The sequence below is a fragment of the Micromesistius poutassou genome (genome assembly GCF_964030765.1).
Source record: "Micromesistius poutassou genome assembly, chromosome: 5".
Lineage (NCBI taxonomy): Eukaryota > Metazoa > Chordata > Actinopteri > Gadiformes > Gadidae > Micromesistius > Micromesistius poutassou.
In genome coordinates, this window is record NC_140275.1 from 19,878,108 (window position 1) to 19,903,107 (window position 25,000).

Sequence of the window (25,000 nt, forward strand, 5' to 3'; positions counted from 1 at the left end):
CACACACACACACACACACACACACACACACACACACACACACACACACGCATCACAGAGACAGATAAACCCTCACTCGAATGAACGGACAGTTAAACACATGCACACGCCATCTCACGCACAAAAAAACGTATTTATACAGAATACGGAATTTACATGAAAGCACTCACCGGTGGAGCTCCTTACACACCGTTTACTAAACGCTCTAAACGGGGGGTGAGGCTGCTGTGGGGCAGCAACAGGTCCCTCTCCGTGTGGCCTCGGCCCCACACCACCATCTCACCACCTCTTCATCGCTCTCAAGGTGAAAGCACCCAAACGGCAAAGAATAAAAGTACAGCGTAAGGGACGGCGCAACAGGAGCAAGAGGACAAGGTGGTGGGGGGGGGGGGTGGCCAGGGGTGAGACTGTCCAAAAAATGTTTGCTGATACGATATTGAACACCGTTGCCGAGGTTACTATTTATCTCATGCCAGCCAAGTTGGCACGCACATCTGGCACCGGGTACTTAGTGCAATTATTTATGATTTCCTCCAAGATTTAAAAGCTCTTCGCCCGGCCTTGTAATGCAGTAACTGATTGCACTGCTAATGTAATTAAGGGGAGATTATGATGTCCACGTGGCACACCAGATGGTGGCATTCATAGCGATGGGGGAAGGCACAACTGGCTCACCACTGCACAAGGGCACTGAGGCGCAGTCAGTCGGAGCAGGCCAGACTCTCCACCAGACGGGGGACGCTCGCGCGCGTGTGTGTGTGTGTGTGTGTGTGTGCGTGCACGTGTGTGTGGGTGGGCGGTTGCGTGTGTTTGAGTGTGCGGGTATTTATTTGCCCATGCATTATGTGTGTGTTTTTATGACACTATTTTATGACATATTGTGCATGTGCATGCGCACGGCCATGCATGTGATGTCAGGTTACAATTATGAGGGAGAGAGATGCGGAGGCAGGTCGAAGGTGAGGCCGTATAAAATGTCACTGCGCGCATCACTGGAGGCTAACAATTTCATGTGACTTTCACTGGACACAGTGAACTTGGGGAGTACGAGTTGATATCACAGTGTATATATTGCTATACCTCATTGTAATGGAAATATAAAATTTACATGCACATCTAATACATTTTGAAATAAATTATTTGATTAGAAGGTACATTTGAAAGTGTTTTTTTTTGTTGTGGAAAACTTTTGTTTCGATCAAAACATCTAATTATAAAGTTGAGCTGAGTGCCGTGTGGAGATGGAGTCATACACCATGAACTTAAATGCTCATTCAAAGAAAATAAAACCGATGACCAAAACAACAAGTCCAATCATATTAAAAGCCACCCTGGGTCTGGCTGTGTTTTTGTTGCTGGGTTGGGGAGGGGACATGGCAGCGATGAGACTACAGCAAGCTGACCTTTAATTGCACAAAGCATGGATATTATAAAGCCTTGCGAAGCGGCGTCCTGTGGGGCCGGTAAGCGCGGGCTCCTTAAAGTGTGTTATTATAAGCTATTCAGGAGACACAGGGGTTGTTTATGTGCACAGACAAGAGGAGAGAGTGGCGAGGGAGGGGAGGGGGGACCGTGGGTCATATCTGAAAAGGAGACCTGCAGATTTCAACACAGCCCATAATAGGCTCATGCGGGTGATGGGGACATTGGGCCAGAGTAGATTTCCCAAGTTGAGATAGGGATATTATTACTCTCGGGGTGGTAACACAGGAAATCTCCATCTTCCATCCCCAGACGGGTGTCAGCCCCATTACAAACCACACTGAATGACCTTTACACGTGAAAAGAAAACCTTTTGCTGTTCCGACCGGTCGGGTGTGAAGAGATTCACATGAGGCATAATTTAGTCCATGGCATTATACTGCTGTTTGGTTCATGCTGCTGTTGTGCTATTGGGGGTAGCCTTAGCGTTCAGTGCAACATGAAAAGATATGATACAACTCATAACATGCATTGTATTTTGAATTCACAATGACATGCTCAAGTGTATCTAGTGTGTGTGTGTGTGTGTGTGTGTGTGTGTGTGTGTGTGTGTGTGTGTGTGTGTGTGTGTGTGTGCGTGTGTTTGTTAGTGAGTGTGTGTGTGTGTGTGTGTGTGTGTGTGTGTGTGTGTTTGTGTGCTTGTGCATGTCTCTTGTGTATGTACGTGTGCAAGCATTCCCATGCCTTTGGTGATCTTATCTGTGTGGTGAGACCTAAAGTGAACTATTAACCAGTAAGGGTTAAGAGTTTAGTGTCTCCCCCCCAACACACACACACACACAACAGTCTGTCATATGCATAACACACACCTCACCACACCTCAAAAACACTGCAATCGCTGATGGCTTTCACAGTTGTTAGCATGTGTTGCTGATATCTCAAGACTTCCAATGAGTCTGTCCTCACCTATTCCATAATTAGACGATTACTTCAGCAGGTGCTTCATTGCTCACAGCCAGATGCGTTTTTTTCCCCTTTTACTTTTTGAGCTTTGACACCTGAAGAATTTTCCGCAGTGCTTTGATTTCGGCAGAAGGTGAGCATGAATGCATTAGCTGGATGTCAACGCCTCCATGGCAGAGCGGGTTGGAGATCAACAGCGAGCAGTCGACTATCACAACAGAGCACATCTGTAAAGAAAATGAAAAAGAAAACAGGATACACTCAGCTATTAGGTCTAGCATTATTTTTCAATCTGCCCGCCAATGTTAACCTCAATTATTACCTAAATTTGCATACATTGTGAAGTATATGTTCTTGATATGCATGTATTTTACAATGAATTTACTTAATTGTTGTATGTGCATAATAATGAGGCTTAGGTCAGATAAAGTATATATATATATAAATATAAAGTAGTTTGATAATCTACAGACTGGGCATGAATGAATGAATGAAACACATTTTAAAACGGTAGCAGTATAGCCACTATCGCCACATGTTAGTCTTCTTTGAAATGAAATGTAACAATTGGATTTACATTAGACCTAGACATGTTACCCTGGAGGTATTGCATGTGAATCAGCACCCATAGCGCGTGTTCCCCCACCAATGTACTACAATAGTAAAGGTCGACTCTTCTGCCATCATAGAACCATTTAAACCCATGAATGCCATTGCACAGAAAACACTGCTACCGTCCATGTGACAGAACAACATGTGTCAGAAAACTCAAATGCTTTTAACCAAACTTGAGATGAGATTGTATTTAATTTAATATGTTCAAGCAATTAACAATAATATGACGTCAAAGACGTTGTTCTAAAACACTATCGTGACGTCATCATCGATAGAACAGAGGCGGGAGTTGAACCTGCAGAGTTAATATTTGCTCAAGCGACACAAATAACCCGGAAGCATTTCCCTGCAAAGGTTTCAGAGTCCAGGGTCTAAATCAGAAGTTGATTGTTGACTTCAAACAAGACGGTATTTAAAAGTCAACAGAATAACGATAAGTACGCTTCTCCTCTTGCTGAATAGTGTGTGTGCAATGTATATGAGTAACGTTGGGGGCTTACCATAATATTTGCATTCATCCGTAGATCTGAATCAAAATAAAAACAGACATTTCTTCATTTGGTCGGAGCACAGTATTCCCACCTAGGGCCCTTTATATTGTCATTAATAATTTGCCTCATTTGCTTTCGAAGCTGTTTATCTTTTGTGTTCACATGTGGAAATCTTTTGGTATTTTTGTTATACCTAAGTAAAATTAACATTTTATTTCATCATTTATTTTATTCATTCATTTATTTTTATGTATCGTGGAAGGAATAATGTTAACCGTTAATTTTGGAATTATCGTATATGCTTGACACCAGTTGATAGTTGATTTCTTCTTGGCCTATATAATAGAAGAATTAAGAATTAAGGCTCCAAAAAGTATCATTCATTCTTGCTCCTTTGTTTTTCTGTTTTGTCTGAATTCGTAAAACTATCCAGCATTTTGCTTAACAAATCATTGTTTGTTGTATAAATTATCCTTTAATTTGATCAGCTTAATTGCAATAGATTCTGTAAACATCAAGATTAAGTGCAGCAACTTTGTCAGTTGGATGCTTTAAAGTAATCTAATAAAAGTGGAGAGGAACCTTTGGAAAACCACTTAGCCTATTAAAGGCTTGCATACCCATTAGGCTAAAATTCCCCTGGACAGGAATAGATAGCAATTGATTGGTATTTCCTTGCAAATATGTGATCACTTCTGCTAATTTGTATTTGGTGAAGTCATGGAGTGGTCTCCAAATGTTTTTTTGCCGTTGGTCTCACTTATCATCGGGCCAAGGATTAGAAATCCCCTCTTTCTTCCGGAGCGTAATAAGGCAGAAGTCATTACTGTGGAGTTCTAATAGTCTTAGTGAGGGGGGAACCACCAGGATGCAGCCTGTGTGTTCACTCTCCCTCAATTGACTTAGAACTGGCATTAACATTAACCTCACCTCTACATGACGAGTGATTGCTTCTTACACCAACAGCAAGGATGTTCTATTCTTTTGTAAAACATATGCAAATCAAACCCGACTCCCTCGGTCCTACACTGCCTGGCCACGTTACAGCACATTCATTCATGTTCTGATTGCATTAGGCATAGGAATGCTGAAGTATGGTTACTGTATTTACAGTCCCCCCGTATGTCTGACACGGATCCGAGCAGAAGCCCAGACCTGCCAGAGCCCGTTGGGTCTGTGGGGGTGGTCGCATCGCTGCACAAGGTCCCTGATGGCTTCCAAGTTGTGAGTAGACGGGCCTTCTAGTCAAACACTGCGTTAAAAATATGCTTTACAGCGATGTAGTAATTTGAGGAATCCAGCTCTGTAATAATTGATGTATTCATGTGTTTGTGCACGTTAAATGACATAATAAAACACAAAGAACACATTTGTACAATCCAACACAGCCATATGGTTGGCAGCATTCAAAAGGGTTACTATTTGTTCAGTAGCAACATCAAATTACTTATTTATTAAGTTTACTTTGATGATTATCAGAGTTCCTCTTCCCAAATGTATTTATTCATATTAAGACACTCGTTTGCAAGACTCACCAGAGGCTAAGATTTAATGATCCTTAGCAGATGCCCATCGCTTTCAACTGCCATTTTGCATTTAGACTCATTGGAAATGGTATCGCTAGCACAACAAGTTATAAAAGAGTAAATATCTGGGTCATGGTAGAAAGTAGAGGTGTGGGGATGGAGATGAAGAGAACGTTACCTCTGTAAACGTTGACCAAATGCTATAATCGTCTAAGTCTACGAACAGCATTGTGAGACGCGTTGGGTGAAAGTGTCCCCCAAATGGAATGCATATCATTTTCTCTGTCCTGGCTCTGGTCCACGTGTGGAGAGGAGCTTCCTAAACCCCCTTCCTCTTCCTCCTGCTCCTCCATTCTTTTTCCTTCATTTCCCATGGTGCTCCGACCTACAAACCCTGTTTATTGTAAGCTGGCAGATGATGGCAGGCTGGCATGGAAATGGAGCCACTGGCAGGGAAGCTAAACACACACCACATGGTAGACTGACAAACAAAGAGATTCCCCACCAGACTTCCTGCCTGCTTCTGTGCTCCAGCTCTGCACTATGTGTGGCAGTTTGATGTGCATAACACTGTGCATGTTCTGCAGGGCTTTGAACAAAAGTGTGTTCACAATTGTTCCCTTGTAATACACACTTGGAAACGTGGTTGGAAACTGGTGTTTGCCGGAGTTTGTTGATGAATCACGTTTACTCTTGGCACAATGCAACATTAATATAATTTAGGTTCTGCATTCAAGCCCTGTATCTGACTTTCTTGTGTGTCATGTTCAAATCAAGAAGGGAATTAGTAAATAATCATGTTCACATTTGTGTAATATCCAGGTACAAACAGCGCTATAGCACACTACTTAGCCTCCACATTCAATCTGTTTCTGTTAGGGTGATAAAATCCCAGCATGGGTATTGGATGTGTGCTCGACTAGTTTTGTCGATAGGCCTGCTGGAAAGCTGGCATGCCTAAATCCAGCACTGCGATGAATGAATGGTATGAGCTCCAGCCCTGTATACCCTGCTATGACACCTCTGTGAAGCAGGGCCACGGTGTGAAAATAAAAGTGTTACACAAAGGAAGTGTGAGATTATTTTTCTCTCAAAACGTGCCGCATTAAAACCTGAAACATGTTAAGCGATGACAGATACAATGAATAAGACCTTATGGATCACATTTTACCATACACAATGTTGTGCAATACCTTTGTCTCAGTAGTATAATAAGGTCTTCTTTACCATTTCTATGCACCTGATGAAGAACATAGATGGATAGGGAGTTACAGGCAATTTTGATACAGAACTGCCCTACTTATTAAGTCTCAGTGGTTTTGTGTACTAGATAACATTGTAGCTCCAGCAAAACATAGGCAAAGCTAATAATACATTTTGAAAGAAATTCAAAATAAATATATCTATTTTTAAATAATGTATTTATTAAAATGAAAATATTAATAAATTAAGCCATAAAATATGATCCTAATATTGTCCACCAAGAAAGTAATGTGGATGCAAAAGACTGCATGAACTTCTACGATATAAGGACAGATATGGATATATATGCTTCAGAAAAACAATATTGCATTACATATTTTCTTAAAGGATTGAGTGTATGTAGATTGAAATAGATGTTGAGCCATAACTTTTAATACAGTGCATAAAGGCAGCTGATTCACTCTTTTGCTGCCCGCTATAGTGTGATCAAATCTCTGAACGTAAGCAGGTTGTTTGTACACTAGAGAGCAGAGGCTGTGATCAAACACCCTCCACTGGGATGGAGCCTCACCCGAGCCATCGCCAACCACCCCTCCCCACGTCAAACATCCCGGGCAGACTTGCATCCACACAGCCCACACGCCCTGGCTGCACAGGGGTGTGTGTGTGTGTGTGTGTGGGTGTGGGTGTATAATTTAAATCCAGCTGGGTATTTGACATGAATTAATTACCATAACACAAGTTTATTTGAAGAAGTACTTATTAGGGATCTGAATGTGATTTGTTATGACATTTGGTCTCTCCCCTGCCTGGTGTTGGATGGTGCTCATCCAAGCATACTCATCAATACTCTGCTATCACTTCTACTAAAGACTATTTGGGATGATTCATTGGTTTTCGGATGTTCTTATGATGTAACTTGTTAAAAAATATAGATTTTCTGTCTTATTTCAATTAATGTAGGTGTATACTGTAGTTGCATTTATGTTGGATATACTTTAAAATAAGTTGCTTTCTAAAGTAACCAACCAATGATCTCTCTATTTGAGTCTATCAACCATTTAATATGTTTTGCGTCCGGGACTTTATTTTCTGCTCAAATGGGTTCTGATTGAGGGCAATAAGGAGCTACAGGTCAGATGCTATGGGTACCGTAGCGGGCTAGCTGCTGTACTGCAGAAGGCCCATAAGGAGCTACAGGTCAGATGCTATGTGTAGCGTAGCGGGCTAGCTGCTGTACTGCAGAAGGGCCCAGAGCTGCCAACTCTCAAAAAAAAAACTCGCAAAAAAAACAAAAAAACACGCGTCCGTCCACAGATGCTATGTGTAGTGTAGTGGGCTAGTTGCTGTACTGCAGAAGGACCATAAGGAGCTACAGGTCAGATCAGATGCTATGGGCACTGTACCAGGCTAGCTGCTTTAGTGCAGAAGTGCCATCAGTGCTACAGTTATTCATCACAGTTCCTTGTGATATTACCAGAAGAGGGAGTGTGCCTACTAGGCACAGACACGAATTCTTCCTCGACGTGATCCTCCTTAAACACTTTGTCCTAGAGCTAGTCTTTGGATCTCCTTCAACGTAGCAGTCCAGGAACTCAGGGTTAGATGGCCCGTCTGCGAATATGCATAGAGCCCTGCCCTCGCGCCATCATCGCTCGACGCCTCAACATCTTCCCTTTCTTTTTTTTTCTCAGAGTGTATCTTGTTGTCCTTCAGCGTTGTAGTCATCTCGATAGTAACAAAAAAAAAAAAAGGAAAAGGACTTGTAAACACAGGCGCCCCCTCACCATCCCCCCCTCCCCGTCTCCCCGTCCCTACCTTTTATTTATTACATTTTTTTTCCCGGTTGATTTTGAGCCGGTGCCTCGGGGCGGCGGCTGAGCAGTTGGTGGGTGATTCGCATGCGAGCCGCGTCGCACCTTGGTTGCCCGCGCGCTGGCAGGATGATGCCTGAGGTGCCTCTTCAGAGGACCGTGCCCTCGTTAGCCCTCAACTTGACTTTAGGTTTCACCCAGCCAGCCCTTTGTTTACTCTGACAGGATGCGCTGGCTACTGACCTGGAAAAAGTGGCCGAGACGGCTTGTCTTGTAGGGGAGAGAGGGAGGCTGATGATGTATTGGTTTCCTTCTGGGACGCCTTTCACCGCGCTCCCATTGGGGGAGCCTGCAATCTCTCTCTCTTTTCTTCCCTCTTTCTCTCTCTCCCTTTTTTGAGTCTCACTGCCTTTATCTTTCTCTCTGCCTCCCTCTGTATGTCTCTGTCTCTCTCTCACTCTCTCTCTCTCTCTCTCTCTCTCTCTCTCTCTCTCTCTCTCTCTCTCTCTCTCTCTCTCTATCTCTCTCTCTGTGTTATCTATCCATCTTCCTCTCTCTCCCCCTGCATCCCCCACCCACCCCTCCTCTCCTGCTCATCCCATCTAGTCAGTGGTGGTTTTGCATGAGTCTCTCCATGCCATGAATCCCCCCCTGCAATACCCAGACACTGTGGGGGTCATTCATCATTATTGTCAAGCAGGGGGGGTAGTAATGTGTGTGGGTGGGTGCGGAGATCCATGACTTCTTCATTTGAATGAACCTCATTAGATTGACTCCTCTTTGTAAAAGATCCCCTTAGAAAATAAGCCTGGCAGTTATTTAGGTGATTGGCCCGTGATGGCCAATGGAACGTGACGTCCCAGCCGGGCGTATTTGCTAAAACGATGGAGGAGTCTCTTTGTGGATCCGAGGGCAGGATATGTTTTTGCTTTGTCATTCTTGAGGAATGATGCATGAGACCTTTAGTTTGACTCGCAAATTGCAATCACTAAACGTGCTATCAATGAGCTATATTCTCTCTACATCCCCACCTCCATTGACGCAACAAAGACAAACGACAAACAGGGGTTGGTGTTGCTCAAGGGCACATTATTTTCAGGTGTAATATATTTGTATTGTTCACTTTATCGTCGGTTGTGTTTGCTGGTGGCTTCGAAGTCAACACAAACAAATGACAGACCCCAAACAAGATGTGACTCTTTTTAGCAGATGCTCAGCGGATACGATAGAGTTTTAAGATCTTCTTCATATTCATGCCAAATATAATCCCTGCTTTCCCACAGAAGCAAAAAAAACCCAAGTTTGGGATTTTTTTCCTTATTAGAGCAGATCTTTGTCGGGCATCTTTAATCAGCCTGGCCCCTGGGGGACAGTATTTTTAGCCACCTTTTTTGGTGGAGGCTGAGACTCCTTTACCCACACAGAGCACTAATGAGATGGAGCAGTGGTGCTGGCAAGCCTTAATTAAGTCTAGCGTATGGTAGGAGAAAAGGCAGGAAAGCAACATGCTCGTGGCGCACATACATTAACTTTATCCCACCTTATGCACCGCAGTTTTTTCTCCTTGTGTTGCCTTCTCTTTTTTCTCCTCTTCTTCTGTTTTTTCACATAGGTTGCACAAACAACAGATGGCGGCGACGCAGACCTGTGGAAGGACGGCTTATTCAAATCCAAGGTCACCCGCTATCTCTGTTTCACCAGAAAAAACGTATGTGCAGATGGAAACTTCTTCTTTCTCCCAGCAACAGCGTATCTCCAACACCTGTATGGTGGGGTTTGGTGTTTTGCTTCTGCAAGGGCTGAAAGTCATGTCAGGATCTGAAATATGGGAACCCAGCGCTAAAACAAAAGTGTTATGTCTTCAAATTTCCGCTCCCTACTTAGAAAATAACACATTTGTGGAATTTAACTTTTTCGCGTTTTGTATCCTCCTGAGAAGTATTGGTTGTTATTCATGAAGTAATACATAAAGGATTCCAATTCAATAAATGTACAGCCTACATAGAGGGTTTAAAATTGTAACCTGGGATTCCTCAGGGATGATATCTCAAGTGATTATATTTTTATTTCAGTTTAACTAGTCTCTCTTAATGGAAATTACACATTAAAGCCCATTTGGTTAAGGTTGCTATTTATATGTTGCATCTAATGATGCAAGATCCATCTATGCCTATATATAATTATCTCAGTAATAATAATTTATTAATCTGTATATTGCCCACTAGATTCAATTACCCATATGTCAGTCATAATACTAAACTATAAAATGTAATATAGTATCAACTAAATCACTGGATTTTTTTGTGTACATAATTTGAGCATGAACAGGCAGCAATGATATTAACAATTAATAATTGTTCTTCTTTTATGGTCTTTCATATCCTTTATAATACCTTATTTACCTCATGGTCTCTCTCTCTGTTAAGAATACAACTCAACCAATAGCCTCCCTCCATTACCTGTGTATGTTTTTTTTTTTATTTGTGTCGGCATTGTTTTCAATGTTCTGACACAGATGTAACATGACAGAGCCATCAACAAAGGCTATTTTGTCTGCCAATCAATGACGCCTCAATTCTAATTGTGTACGACAAAAACAGATTCAGCAGAATTAGCCCCTGGATATATGGGAAGCGAGTAAATAAGTTGTGATTCCTGGCGCTCTAGGTCGGGAGAGGTGCCTTCCTTTGTCACATTATGATGGAAAACTATTCTGAATATTTATAGTAAAATATGGAAGAATGAAAGAATGCCGGAGCTACGGTACTGTTCCATGCAACGCAAGTGACATGTATCCATATTCCTTCTAAGTCTATATAAAAACTATAAATACAATTGAAATAAACTGAAGGCCACTTAAGAATGTAAGTTGGCCTTTCAGTTTAAGACGTGATTAATTAAAAATAGAGTTTCCACAAGGTTGTAAAAAGTATATTATTGCAATGTACTATTTAGAAACAGTTTTATGAATGTTACCATCATACGTTACACTGTTTAGAACTTATATATTTAATTTGGACGTTTATGGATATCACTTTAAATAATACCTCTCTCTCTCTCTCTCTCTCTCTCTCTCTCTCTCTCTCTCTCTCTCTCTCTCTCTCTCTCTCTCTCTCTCTCTCTCTCTCTCTCTCTCTCTCTCTCTTTTCCTCCCTCGGAGCAAAGCAAGACAGTGTTGTTGTGGACATGAAGTTGATTGACCTCCGAGACGCCATGCCAGCGGGCTTCACACCCGTCCTGGAAACGTTGGACACCAGTAAGCAAACATCACAAACATCACAAACATCACAAACAACACAAAACAACACAAGCACAACCACATTTCTGCCTTTCAGATTCTGAGCTGCGTTTCTTTTGTCTGCTGTGTTCTGACTCTGGAATAAGCTTATGGTTGCAGTCCTTCAGGGCAGCTTTGCTTGAGATAGTGAATGTTTTATTGGTGCAGGTTAGCTTAATTTATGGTAGTCTGTGGGAATAAAATAAACATTTTGCCCCGGAGGTACAAGAGGGAAGAGAATCATGAGTCATTGTTTATCTCAGCTGGAGCTGTGCTTTTCTTTATGAGGGGCTTATTTATTTATGTATTTATTTGAGGAGAGGACGAGTGGATAGGGGTTATCTAATATTAATGAAATGCATTCCCCAATGCTTTAGTGCTTTTTGAGTGCTATGTATTCACACTCCTCCTCCTGCTGCTGCCCGTCCTCATCCATGCCTTGGAAACGTAATAATATTTTGGTGCGGGGAGTAAGGACAGATTATTTATTATTTTTATTATCACGCATTTGCACTACACTTCCTGGCGCTGCAAAGGAAATAAATGAGCACTGCACAAATGCAATATATGGCACGGCAATGTTTTGTGTTTTTGTACCAGAACGAACAAAAGAGATTGTTTTGTTTGGCCATGGTGTAATTTAATGTTTTATTACTTTGTGTGAATCCATGTTTAATGTATCCCTCTGACATTATGTATGAGATCCTATCTGGAATATCCAGCTTTAAAATCCCTGTTGTGCACTATGGCTGATGGAGGGTTCACTTGCCGCTGTCATTTTTACCTACTAAAATGATTAAGTTTATAATAATGCACGTGGATTCTGTGGCTATTTTCTTTTAATCCAAGCAAGTCATCCAGCAAATATATTGTAACATATTAGATTCCATACGGGATAGCGTCGCGGCTAGGGGGTTTGAGTCCTAGTCCCAGTGTCTAGGTTCAATCCCATATTCAGCCATCCTGTCTACAGCCCAATTGAACGAGGGGCCCCGCCCTTACCTGCTTCTGGACAAACTAGCACATGGAATAAGTAGGTAATACTAAATCGATTCAGGAGGCAGAATTAGAGATTCAAGGCAGCGATGAATCCCAGAAGAGACGATCAGGGGCATGTTGAAAAAGACCTTCATCTTCATCATCACGCAAAACGTTGTCTGATTGGTGCATCTGTGCCCCTGCCTCGTTAGAGGAGCCTGCACTGAGGAAGAAGAGGCTCTGTGTGAAGGTTAGCCCGCGTGCTTTGGCCCAGACGGTTCTCTATGACATCCAGGTCATGGGCCGGTCCAAGCTCCCCCGTACCGACTACACGTGTATCGGGTGAGTGGTTGGTCCTTGATTACGTCTCTTCCATCATTCAAGCAATGTCCAAATAGCATTGTTTCTGCATGGTCTTGGACCAAACTTATATATACATTTAGGGCAGACATATTTATCAGACACTTTTATCCAAAGCGACTTACAATAAGTACATTTGTCAGAAGAAAGAGAAAAAACATATCGCTGTCAGTAAGTAAGGATGTTCATAGAACCAAGTGCCAAGCACTAAAAATTGCTTGGTTAACCTATTCCCCATATTACTATTTTTAAGTGCAAGGATGTACAACATACAAGGGTTAGGGGTTCCACTCCCACTGGTCCCACCCATGCTCAGAATGAATTCCCTCCCAGTATTGTTAAACGCTGTTGAAAGGTGCCCGCCAAATTACATAAATTGGATGATGAAATTCTCAACCATGTGATGTTGCTGGGATTAACAGTCAGATGTGTGTTTCCCACAGTGAGATGAACAATATGAGCATATGGTACAGTGCCGGAGATCTTCCTCCGACACAGAGGGGCTTGCCTTCCATCGCCAATAAAACCCAAACCAGCGCAGCAAGGTAAGAATAAAGGGCGACAGATTAACCTCTTCTCTTCTCCTTCTCTCCGTGTCCCTTCTGTTGTTGCGCCGGTTCCCTCAGTCTCATATTTCCCCCTTCCAATATAATGTGTCGGTTTAATGGCACCCAGAGCAGCCCTGACACAGGTATTGCTCTGGCCCTCTTCGGGGGTGATCCGCTGTAAAAGGTTGCGCCTGGACCAGACACCGGTGGCAGGGGCGCAGTGAGGAGATGGGAGGACGAGACGAGGGACCCCTCAACGAGAGGCAGGGTTCAATGAGGGCTAAACTCCTCAGATTCGTGCAGAGCTCCCTGGAGGCGGTACCGGGACAGGAGGAGGGGGGTTGGGGGGGCAGGGGAGGGGGGGGGGGGGGGAGGAAGAGGAAGGAGGAGGAAGAGCTGCATGGCCTGGAGAGGGAGACACAGATGCAGAGGAAGGGAGGAGAGCTCACTCAGAGGCCCTTCTAACTCTCTGTGCACACACACACAAACACACACACACACACACACACACACACACACACACACACACACACACACACACACACGCACATGCACGGGCACACTTGTTCCATGTTGCTCAGCCTAGGGCTCAGCGAGAACTTGCAGGCCTTTGTAGCGCATCCAGATCAAACAGCTCCATTATTTATCCCATCGCACAGGGCTGGGGGATTTCCACGGCAAATTGTAAATAAACAATTGAGACTCCTTAGGTGTGGCGGTGGCACTGCAGAGGGAGGGAGGGAGGGAGGGAGAGAAGAAGGGAGAGATGGAGGGGGAGAGAGAGAGAGGGAGAGGGAGAGGGAGAGGTTTTGGCATGGGTACCGGTTGGTTCAGACAGAAGTAGGAATCTCCCGTCAGAAACTCCCGTCAGGTCGGGAGTCAAAATATGAAAAGGAAAGACGTTCTTCAGAGCACAAGCCAAAGCAGGAGATGGTTGAGGTGAGATAGAGCATGTTTATGGACTCTGCTGAACCACTGTTCAAACACGGGCAAATCAGCTGGATGAGAGCTGAGAGATTAGAAGAAGAACCACAAGTTCAAAGAGAAGATGATTTTCGTAGAACTGTTGATTTGTGAACTTGGGTGTTTGGCTATGGGAGACGGTCCGAGCTGGTAGGCAGCACGCCCCCTCAGTACCCAGTAATCCTCTGCTCCTTTGGAAGCCTCACGTTCATGTTGTTGCGAGGTCGGGGGGGGGGGGGGATGGAATAAATTGCACCTCTAAGCAAACCCACCCACCTCCAGCCCCCGCCAGCCCCCGCCAGCCCCCTCGCCCGATGCCTGCTGAGATCATACGCTCCCCTTTTTTCTTTTTTCTTTTTGGAATTAATATTCAAATTCATGCCAGCTAAAGCCTTCTTCTTATTTTTTTACTCCTTAACATCTTTAATGCTCAGAAAAAAACTAAGGGGAAGGCTGTGGCCAGGAGATACTCCTTGCTAGCCTGGATGAAAATTTTTATTTTCCTTCTGCATCTGCATTCTTCCTGCTCAGTTACAGTTTGCTCTGATTCTTTCCCCACTGGCCTGGGCATGCACAGGTTGTGACTGAGGGCTCCGGGAGGTAACTACGGCGGTCGATACTAGACTGTCACTGTAGTGTGGCAGGGCAGGTCTTTATTCAAATGTGATCGTTCACCATAAAGAAAAAGTCTCCTTGGGGCGATCTATAACAACTTTATGGCCACTGGAGAGTAGCGCTCTTAAATTTAAGTACCATTTGCAGTTCAGAGGGAAAGATGTTTTTAAATACAGTCAATAATGTGTACATTTTTAATGAGCCTTATCATTCTGAGGCCAACGGTGAGCCCTCTCAGATTTGAAGTGGCCTGGGGCGTGCAGGCCCGGTCCTGATCTGGAGTTTATTGCGCCCAGAAATGTTTTCATATTCTTTGTGGGAACTAATATCAAAGCAATACAATAAACCAACAAACATTTCGGCAACACTGAAGTAATCTACAGTTTTTTTTTTCGATGTGTATGTGTTTGAGAAATGCAACACCAAATATCATCTTCCCATAAAAACAAAAAAGGGTTGTTCTGTTCAACTGTCCTTTAACGTACCACATGGCCAACCGCGCCATTTGTCTTGTCATAACTGAGGAAGATATTCAACCTCTACGGCGACTCGTAGCATAAATTAGCCTTGTGCTAATATTGCAATTTTTTTTCTCTCTGGCTCAGAATCAAGGTTTTGACGTTTCTCTTGAAACAAGAACGTTCTGTAAACAAGTGACGCCTTTTTTATCAAATGTTTGGCTGATAAAAACACCCAAACACCCAAAACTATGTGTGTGCACGTGTGTGTGCATGAGTGTGTGTGTGCGTGTGTGTGTGTGTGCGCGTGTGCGTGTGTGTGTGCGTGTGTGTGTGTGCGCTTGCGTCTGTATGATAGAAAAGTCATCAGCACGGCTTTGGCATATCTATGCATCTTGCATGGCCCTGCCTCATGTGACTGTTCGGCGGCGCACCCTGTGAGCTATTGTGTCTCCCGTCATTCCCCGCTGCCTCAACCTCCGCACCACAACACTCCCACACCCTCGGGGAGGGGGGCGAGGAGTAAAGAAAGCTCCCTGTGTGTGTGTGTGTGTGTGTGTGTGTGTGTTTGACTGTCGGCGCGCCGTCTGACAGGCTAAATGTACAGTAAGAGACGGAGTTTACTCCTTCATTATTTTGTCGTTTTCTAACAACGCCACAGCAAGCTAAACGACGCCAACGCCGCCGAATCAAAAATGGTGATCAAGACGGGTCTGATGTGCTCAGAGGCACCGGAGGATCCACCACCGGCGTCTTCAGAAAAGGCCGTCTTTTCAACACCTGACACCCACCATCTTAACGCAGTGTAATGATGGGTGGGAAAGCAGCACCCACAAAGCAGCACACTTGGCACATGGAGGGCGGCGTAGAGTCGTTGTCACGGGAAGGGGCGAGATGTGTCAAAACAAGCAATCCCAGCACACACTCTCTCTCTCTCTCTCTCTCTCTCTCTCTCTCTCCTGCTCTCCCTCTCCCTCTTTATCTCCCAGCTACTCTATCTCTCACATCGTCGTCTGTGTTGCTACTCCCTCTCCCTCTACTCCTGTCCTCATCTCCTCCCCTCCCCTGACTATCCCCTGAGTCTCAACACTCGTGTCTCAAACCAGGTTTCTCTTTGTGTGAATCCGTAAACCGTCATCCTCTGTTTCACCAATCTAAGAATGAATCCATCTTATTTGACTGGTTGAAACATTAGATGGAAAAGTATCGCGTCGCAACGATAGACAAACACTTGACCAATGTCTGAACAGTCCTCCTTGGTTCGCACAGCCCGATTAATTGAATTTTAAATCATGGTACAGCCTTTATGGGACTAAACGACTTCCTTATCAGAGTTGTAATTACTTAAATCTTTTAGGCCATGTTCCCGGTTCTGTGGTAATTTGATGAGGTGCACCACGTTATAATTGAATATTCAAATTAGAAATATGTGTCAATATGGCCTTCCTTGCCGGGAATGAGGATTAATTGTTGTCAAAACTTACAGCAGCTCAGGCACTCCTCTTGATTAGGAATGCACTTGCCATGTTTTTTGTTTCAGGAATTAGTCTTGTAATTGATTTGCCATATGTTACCCTCACCCAGTGCTGCTGAAATTGTATTTAGGAATCAACACATTTGGATTGAGACAGTTTTTTGTTTCTGCCAGATGGGCATTGTAGCCCTACGGAGGCTGAGCAGAGAAGTGTTTTAGTTTCCACGTCTCCAGATTCACGGTTTCACTTCAACTGCCTTTGCTAGTTTGAACAATTGAAGTTACGCTATATGGAATGTAATACAACTTGTAAATATGTTTATTTTACGTGTGTTCTTCAATGATATAGCAGTTCAAGTTCATTATTGTACACTTAAAACAGCAGTTGGTGGACCAAAGTGCTGAAGAAACCACCATTAAAGACAACAGGGGAGCACCCACCAATGGTTTACTATGTAAACACCTGGACTATTCCTACCCTAAATAGGCCTCTAGTTCATCTAGTTCACAAGTAGCACTACCTTTCGCTCCTAGGAAGGGAACCCACCTTTCTGCGAGGTCTTCCTCAGATGAGGCAGCCATTTACGCAAGATTGATGCCAGCCTTTTAAAAATTCACCATTGGCCTACGCTTAACATGGCCAAGTGCCGATGCAAATGAGGAGAGAGGGAAGTCGACCTATTCATCGCAAATAAATCTGAGTTTGAGACCCAGGCTCATAAATACCACAAGCTGTCAGGGATCGTGTTTTATGGCTCTTGATGGAAGTTATTTCATTTATTTATCTCATCCCAAAGAGATAAGGTGAAGAAAGTCACAACTACCGGAATATGCAAAGCTGACATTTTACCTTTCCCCATTAAAAAAAAAGGGAGTTGACATAGCAAAGACATGTTTTATATCCGCCAGCGAACTTTGCTCAAACTTTATAAAACCCTCTTTTCTTTTATTTCTCTGGGAGATCATCTGAAGCGTGGTTTAGCCGCTCCGCCGGTCTGGGCGTACTGAGTCTCCGGCGGTGTCCCCAGCCTAACGCGGCTTGTGAATACGTTGCATCATCTTTTCAGACAGTGTTTTCCTCCGTGCCCAATCGCAGAGTGTAGATTACCGCCAGCGAGTGACATTATGCAGACCCTCTTAAAGCTCTCAGTGTTGTTGTCTTGCTCGCTGTGGATTTATTGATCAGCGGGGTTGAGTCACAGGGTGTGAATCATGATGGGGGGGGGGGATTGATGAGGATATCAATAGTATCTGCTTTTTTTTATCTCCAAATGCCTTTCAGGGTATTTTTTTCTTCTACTGTAATACAGATGAAGGAAAATGTTTATGGTGAAGACAGACCCTCCTCTGCAATTACTCCTCAGTAAAAAAAAACACAATATCTTGATTTATTTTGTATTTGGTTTTACCTTTATAACATTCAGCCCGTCATTTTACTGGTAAAGCTGCTGGTAACAAATGGTAAGAATCTCGCCTGACAATATGAATAATTATGTGTACATTTTTTTCATATCATTTACATTTTTACCCCTATGTTGGTCACATAGTTGCATTGTTTCCTCAAGAGAAGAAAATGAGCACGCGCCATATCGCTTTGTCTGTTTGCGTCCGCCTCAACAGCCCGGCTGCGGGCGCCGCTACCAGGCCACACATTGAGCATCAGACCAGCGCGTCCTACACCTTGTCAGGTAAGAACTTTCCTCATCCTCTACCGACTCTGCGGGAAACACCATAATGTACCTTCAATCAATTCTGTTCAAACTCATTTGAAGTTTGAACAGTGAACCAATCAGCCTAGCCGCAGCCCGCTCGGCGACATGGAGCTGTGACTTTATCAAGCGGCCTGTCTGCTGGCGCGGACAGACGGAACCTGGGAGGGATGACAGCATCCGGTAGCACCTCCAGATTTCACCACAGATGCGTATCTGAGTGAAGGCGGCTCAGCAGAAGTTCAGCGTTCCTGCTCAGGAGAACATTTAGCGCCCAGTCAACGATAATTCGTCAGCCCCCGCCACCGCCGCCGCCGCCGCCGCCGCCGCACAGACAGACTTACGTTTCAAACCACGCGCTCTGCATCCGAGACGAGCAGATCCTCTCCTCCTGTCTGAAGTCAAGGTTCCCCCGGCCTTCCTTTTTCTTTTACAAACACACACAAAAAAAGTATTGTTCTGGGAGCGGGGTCTTCTAGCTATTCCGGACCAGCCCTGTGCAGTCAGGAGTTGGCTGAGCGAGGGAGGGAGGGAGGGAGGGAGGGAGGGAGGGAGATGTAGGAGGGGCGGGAGGGAGAGGGAGAGCTCCAGACAAGCTAAATGAGGCGAACAGTTGTTGTTCAGCTGGAGAGAGACACCATGTGGCGATGGCTCCTCCTGCTCTGCGAGCGGAGGCCAGAGCGCTGGGCTGGTGTCGCTCGGTGACAGACTGTACGGTGTTCAGTGAGTACGCCACAGCCCGGTGGCTGGGCATCTGCCACACGACGCCCGATTGTAGTTAATGCCCCGCTGCAGAACTCCACCGAGATTAATCGTATTGATTGGTTTATTATTATGGTTATTATTATTATTATTATTATTATTAGTTGTTTTGATCTTGAGCTTTCTTTCATGAAACTCTATTATCCCATAGTGAGAAAGTTTATGTAGAAAGTAAATTTTGTTCATCGTTTCATTTCATTCATCATGTTCATTTCATTAATAAGTAGCAGACTGGTTCATGGTATTCCAATTTGACCTGGACATATTAAGTGTGTGTGCATGCTTGTTGGTGTGTGTGTGTGTGTGTGTGTGTGTGTGTGTGTGTGTGTTTGTGACCGTGTGGGAGCCGTATTTTAAGTTTCTATTGTTCTGAAAAAGTTAGCCCTACTTCCTTAACAGCCTGACTTGGTGTGACTAGTCAACATTGGGCCCCACAGTGAGAACCTGAGTGGATGTAACAACCCTTCATTAACAATGTGATGGCCTGCAGACTACGTGTGAGCCTGTAAAAGAGAGCCTATTTGTGTTAATTGTTAGCTTGGTACGTGTGTGTGCGTGTGTGTGTGTGTGTGTATGTGTGTGTGTGTGTGTGTGTGTGTGCACCATTGAATGAGAGTGTGTGTGTGTGTGTGTGTGTGTGTGTGTGCGCACGCACCATTGAATGAGAGTGTGTCTGTGTGAGTGCGACTGCATGTGAATGTGTGTGTGTGTGCGGCTGCGTGTGTGCATGTGTGTGTGCGGCTGTGTGTGTGTGTGTGTGTGTGTATGTGTGTGTGCTTGACAGCTGGCCAGGTTCGAGTTGGTCTAAAACCATGTGCGCTCTGTCAGGGTAGTACAGGCACCTTCTTTAGGATTGATGAATTGCCTGCTTCCTTGATTAAACCTTCCGTCACTTTGCAACAAAACAAAAAAGCCCAACACACACGCACGCGGAAAGAGAAGGGAGTCGCGGTCGGAGAGGCAACATGTCTGGCAAATCTGTCATCCGCAGTCACATCATGTTCAGGCGTGATGCGCAGGTGCCTTGACATTTATTACCAGAATATTAAAAACTAATTCACGTGTATTTGTGCAGCCGCCCTCACTCACTTGACAGTTGGGCTCATTTGAAGAGTTATGGGATTTCTTCTTTTTTTTTTTTTGGTCTGAATTTGTTTGATCCCCGACAAGTTGTTTTGCCAATTAGGCCTGTTGTCTATTTACTGACAGAGCAGCAGGTGACGCCGCGGTGTAATTACCGCTGAACTCCTACTTTTAAAATTGTTTTTGTTTGCACGGATCAAATTGTTCATTGTGCCGATGTACAGTATCCCGATAACAATGTACAGTATTATGTTGAGCCCGGTGCCGCCCTTCGTTATTGCCTTGTCAACGACATATAGGATCTGGCAGATGTCCTGCTGATAAAAAGAGTAAACCTAATAATAAGTAATACATTAACATATCTATTGCATTAATCAAAAAGAAATCCTGACATTGGCCCCCACCGATCTAACGTAATATGAAGAGCAATTATTTCCCTATCCATTAAAAGAACTTCAATTAACAGCCGCTAGACAGTTCATCTTTCTGAGGGGGGGGGAGAGGGGGGAAGAGCGGAAGACTCGGGTTTGCAAAACATCCTGGCAGGATGACAATGATTTTTCTTCTATTTTTGAGAACAATATAAGAATTGCTATTAAACTATGTGCATCTGCTTTTAATTTGCTGCAAATAATTGGAAAATGCAACAGAGCTTTCCAATTAAACCACCACTTTATGCTGTTTAATAATACCCCCATAATATTATAGCTTATGAAATGACAGGTGAGTTGGTGTATGAATAAAACATAAAGCCCCCGTAATAAGAGAAGGAAAAAAAAAAGAGAGACAGTTGTTGGGGGGGCTTTTAAATGCTCGACATAATTTGCATATATTAATCTCCTCTTTTCTGCCTTATCAAATATTCCACTGTATTTGAAGTTAAAATAGTCATGACAGGCAGCGGCACGGCTCCTCTTTGCAAGGATTTATTACTTGTATAATTCTGGATCTTTAATAAGCCAATATGACTGATCCTCTGAGTTCTGTGGAATTTGGTTAATTGTTCCAGATGGCGCTCGCTGATTATGCAAAATTACTTTTCTTTCTTTCTTTCTCTCCTGCCGCCCCGCCACACCCCCCCCCCCCCCCCCCACCACTCCCCCCCCTCTACCCTCCCCCCATCCCCCTGCCCCACACACCCTCCATCGACACGTTTTTTTGATTGACTCACACAGAAGAAAAAAGATTATTTTTGGCCCGGCACTTTCATTAAGAGGCTTCTCATCAGGTTTCAAACAAAAGTTCCATCTTATCTCCGCCCCCGTGATGTTCAGCGGCCAGGCGGGCGTGAGGAGGCCGGGGCTAGCCGCCGCCGCCGCCGCCACCGCCGCCGCCTCTGCTGCTTATCTCCACGCCTGATGGATCTCCGATGCTCAGGCGTCGCCACGGCAACCGTGGGGACCATAGGTATATTTTCGCATGAGGCACTTCTCTTTAGGCTGAAGGATTAAAAAAGAGAGAAAAAAAAAACACAGCCCTGGACGGCAGAGTATCCCTGAAGTTATTATTGTGTTAAGTTGTCCCTCCCGCTCTCTCTCTCCTCTCTCCTCCCTTGCTTTCTGGCTCTCTCTGCTCTGGTGGCTGATTATATTACTCAGCAGTGGTGTTGCGGTGCCACTGCAGCCCGGGTTCCACACCACGACTCTCCTAACGCTGGGTTCTGCATCCGCTAAACGGCTGGATGAATCATTGATGGAGGTGTTATGAGGGAGGTGCTGATTTACGGCCGTTCTGTCGCTCTGAGACGGAGCAGGCGTTTTCTCAGAAAGCGATGTTGACGTTTGAAGTGATGCCAGCGCTCGCATAAGGGCGCTGGAGAAAGCTCTGAAACATGCATCACCTTTTGAAGTTTTAAATTTGAATGGTTATAAAAATGTTGGACAGATGCAAACAATGTTGAGAGCCATTTGACATTGTGATACACTAGTGTGTGTGCAGACAAAAACACAGCATAGTTCAAACTTTGAAACTTAACATTTGAATGTTATATTTTGGTGGGTTCACATCCAACAGAAAGCCCCATCACATTTAACGCAACCATGCAGCAATCTAGGTTCCAGTATCAGTCTCAGTACAGTAAGAGTTTAAACCCCCTCCATTACGATGGCCTTTCTGGGTTTCGGCTCCAAATTGCGCCGTGGATCTCATTAAGAACGCAAGAAAAAAAGAGAAAGCAGTTCCAATCTGCAGGCCAGGCTGGACGGTGAAGTCTCATCCCTCACGGTTCGGCATCCATCGCTGGGACGGCGCTGATGTTCTATTAGTGCGAGGGTCCAGACGTGGACCCTCTCAATGGATGGCCCTGTCGCCGCCGCCTCATTTGCCCCATGTACAGCGGGGCTTTGTTATCACACATCTAATTACAACTTGATAAAAAAATATTTCACACCCCAAAAGAAAAAAGAGAAAAACCCAGTCATTAAATATAGTTTAAGGAGATTTATGGTCAAATATGCCTTAAATATCTTTTAATGGCTCTGCTGACTAGTTAGGTTTGTAATTAATGATCTTCTAATACATACTGTAGAGTGATTTAGAAACACAATGAGATCCTGGAAATATAGTCCTTTTGGAGACAGGGCATCTGGGGCTTCCAGAAGGTGTGTGGAACAGGGGGGCTGGCCCAGAGCAGAGCCCCAGGGTCTGCTGCAGACAGTGGGGGCGTCTTCAGGAAAACAAGGGGCTTTTGTTACGTGTGGAGGCCCGAAAGCAGCGGTGCAGTCACCAAACGGTTTCCTTGTGGTTTTGAATCCTATGTTTATTTCTTGTGGGTCTAACATTGAACTCTACTCTATTGTGCAGTCATTCTCTTTACGCTAACCGCAACCCCACCACCTCCACCTGCACCACCACCACCACCACCACCTCCACCATTCCCTCCTCCACCAGCACCTCCACCAACACCTCCACCAGCACCTCCACCACCTCCACCACCACCTCCACCAACCCGGACCACACACGTAGATATGAAACGCCTCGCACCAATATCACTCGCCTGCTCCATCCGGATAGAAAGAGATGGTGTCCTTATTAGCATAATTAATGACAAATGGTTACACGGCATTGGTAGATTGGTTCTGGGGGATGATGAATTGGTGGATACCCAGGTTAGCGGCTGCCAGGGAGGCCTCTTTGGCTGTCACCACCACCCCCCCCCCCCCCCCCCCCCCCTCCTTGCTTCCGCTCTGGCACAGTTCATTATTCACTGTGTGAGGTGCCACTTTACATGGACCCGGTACTGGGTCGCCCCGAGAACTCAATAACAACGGCACCCAGAGACCTGCTGCCGCGGCCGCTTCCACCCCGGGGCCCGCAGGCCGGGGGAGGGGGGGGGGTGGGGGGGGGGGGGGGGGGGGGCGGTTCAGAGAGCACTGGGCAGCAGGGGATGGACCCTCCCTCTGCACATATACATCATGCATCACACACACCCCGGCCCTCCCCTCCCCTCCCCTCCCCTCCCCTCCCCCCCTCTGTGTGTGAGGGGAGGAGGAGGGAGGAGGGGGCACGTGACCCCCAGCTGAGTGTTGCCGAGTGTTTCTTGTTAGGATTTCTGGGGCTCGCCACATCCCTCACATCATTACGCGTTAGTTTGCCCACAGAACCGCTAATTAAGAGGGGATTTGTGTAATTGTGCCTTCTGCTGTGTCCCATCCGGCACATGCAATTTACTGTCAACCCTCTGCCAGCTTTTACACTTGTCCAGAGAGGCGTATACCCCATTTACACGCACACACACACACACACACACACACACACACACACACACACACACACACACACTGACACACACACACACACACACACACACTCTAACCGTGCATTTACTAGCAACCACAGCTGGGGATCGGTGGTGGTGCCATGGCAGCGTCTGAGAACACATTGTGCGGCTGATTAAAGTCTTATTGTCCATTTAATTTCACGAGGGCTCGCAGTGGCTGTGTTCAAGAATAGCTCTCCCATTAATGCTAACGCGTGGGCAGTATTGTACGGGCACTTGTGCTGTTTCAACAAAACAAGAAAAGCGACAGTCGTGGAATATGTGGACGTTTGTCTTTGGTATATAGTTCACGTGTTAACGTTCTTTATTTGAATCCTATAGTTTAACCATTGACAATGCTCACATGGAGTGTATGTGAGTAATTGTCAAGAGTTAAACTATACAACGGAAACATAATTATGTTCAGCATTGGCATTTTAGCGTTAGCACGTAGCATTAGCTAGCCTACAGCCTTACTTCCCTGCCGTAGCGCGTGTGGGCTGCAGGGGGAACGGGGGTGAATCGCAGGGCTCCTTTAGGTATGTTGACAGGAGGAGAGTGTGGGGCCAAATCACCGTGGGGGGGTCGCTGCCTGTGCCCGCTCTCAGGACGCACTGTGGGCCAGGACCCAACGAGGCCCTACAGGGGCCCTGGCTCCTTTCAAGGACCACTTGTCACAGATGGAGAAATGAGGGGAATGCTCTTCTAAACACTCACCTCATACGTCCTACACACAAAACTTAAAACAAAAATATTTATTGTATTTTCGTCTTTTAATGAGATGCATTTGTTAATGAACAAACCCAGTAGTTAGTCAGAGTCAGAGTGAGTGTCAGTTCTTTATCTGTAGCAATGACATATTATTCAAAGTAGTAGTAGTAGTAGTAGTAGTAGTAGTAGTAGTAGTAGTAGTAGTAGCAGTGCAGTTGTTATAATAATATTACATGAATTAATTAACTATCTAATGTAATGTCTATGTTTA

General features: G+C 44.9%; 1 protein-coding gene across 1 annotated transcript in view; it reads left to right on the plus strand.

The window, feature by feature from the left end:
• The first annotated feature begins 3,357 nt into the window (after positions 1 to 3,357).
• Positions 3,358 to 25,000, plus strand: part of LOC311342917 (multivesicular body subunit 12B-like) — a 33,372-nt gene continuing 11,729 nt past the window's right edge. The window contains exons 1-7 of the mRNA XM_084467761.1: positions 3,358 to 3,437; positions 4,605 to 4,715; positions 9,647 to 9,742; positions 11,200 to 11,290; positions 12,502 to 12,631; positions 13,093 to 13,194; positions 18,328 to 18,395. Of these exons, the coding sequence (XP_084323887.1) occupies positions 4,614 to 4,715; positions 9,647 to 9,742; positions 11,200 to 11,290; positions 12,502 to 12,631; positions 13,093 to 13,194; positions 18,328 to 18,395 (589 nt within the window). The 5' untranslated portion in view covers positions 3,358 to 3,437; positions 4,605 to 4,613. The remainder of the gene's footprint in view (positions 3,438 to 4,604; positions 4,716 to 9,646; positions 9,743 to 11,199; positions 11,291 to 12,501; positions 12,632 to 13,092; positions 13,195 to 18,327; positions 18,396 to 25,000) is intronic.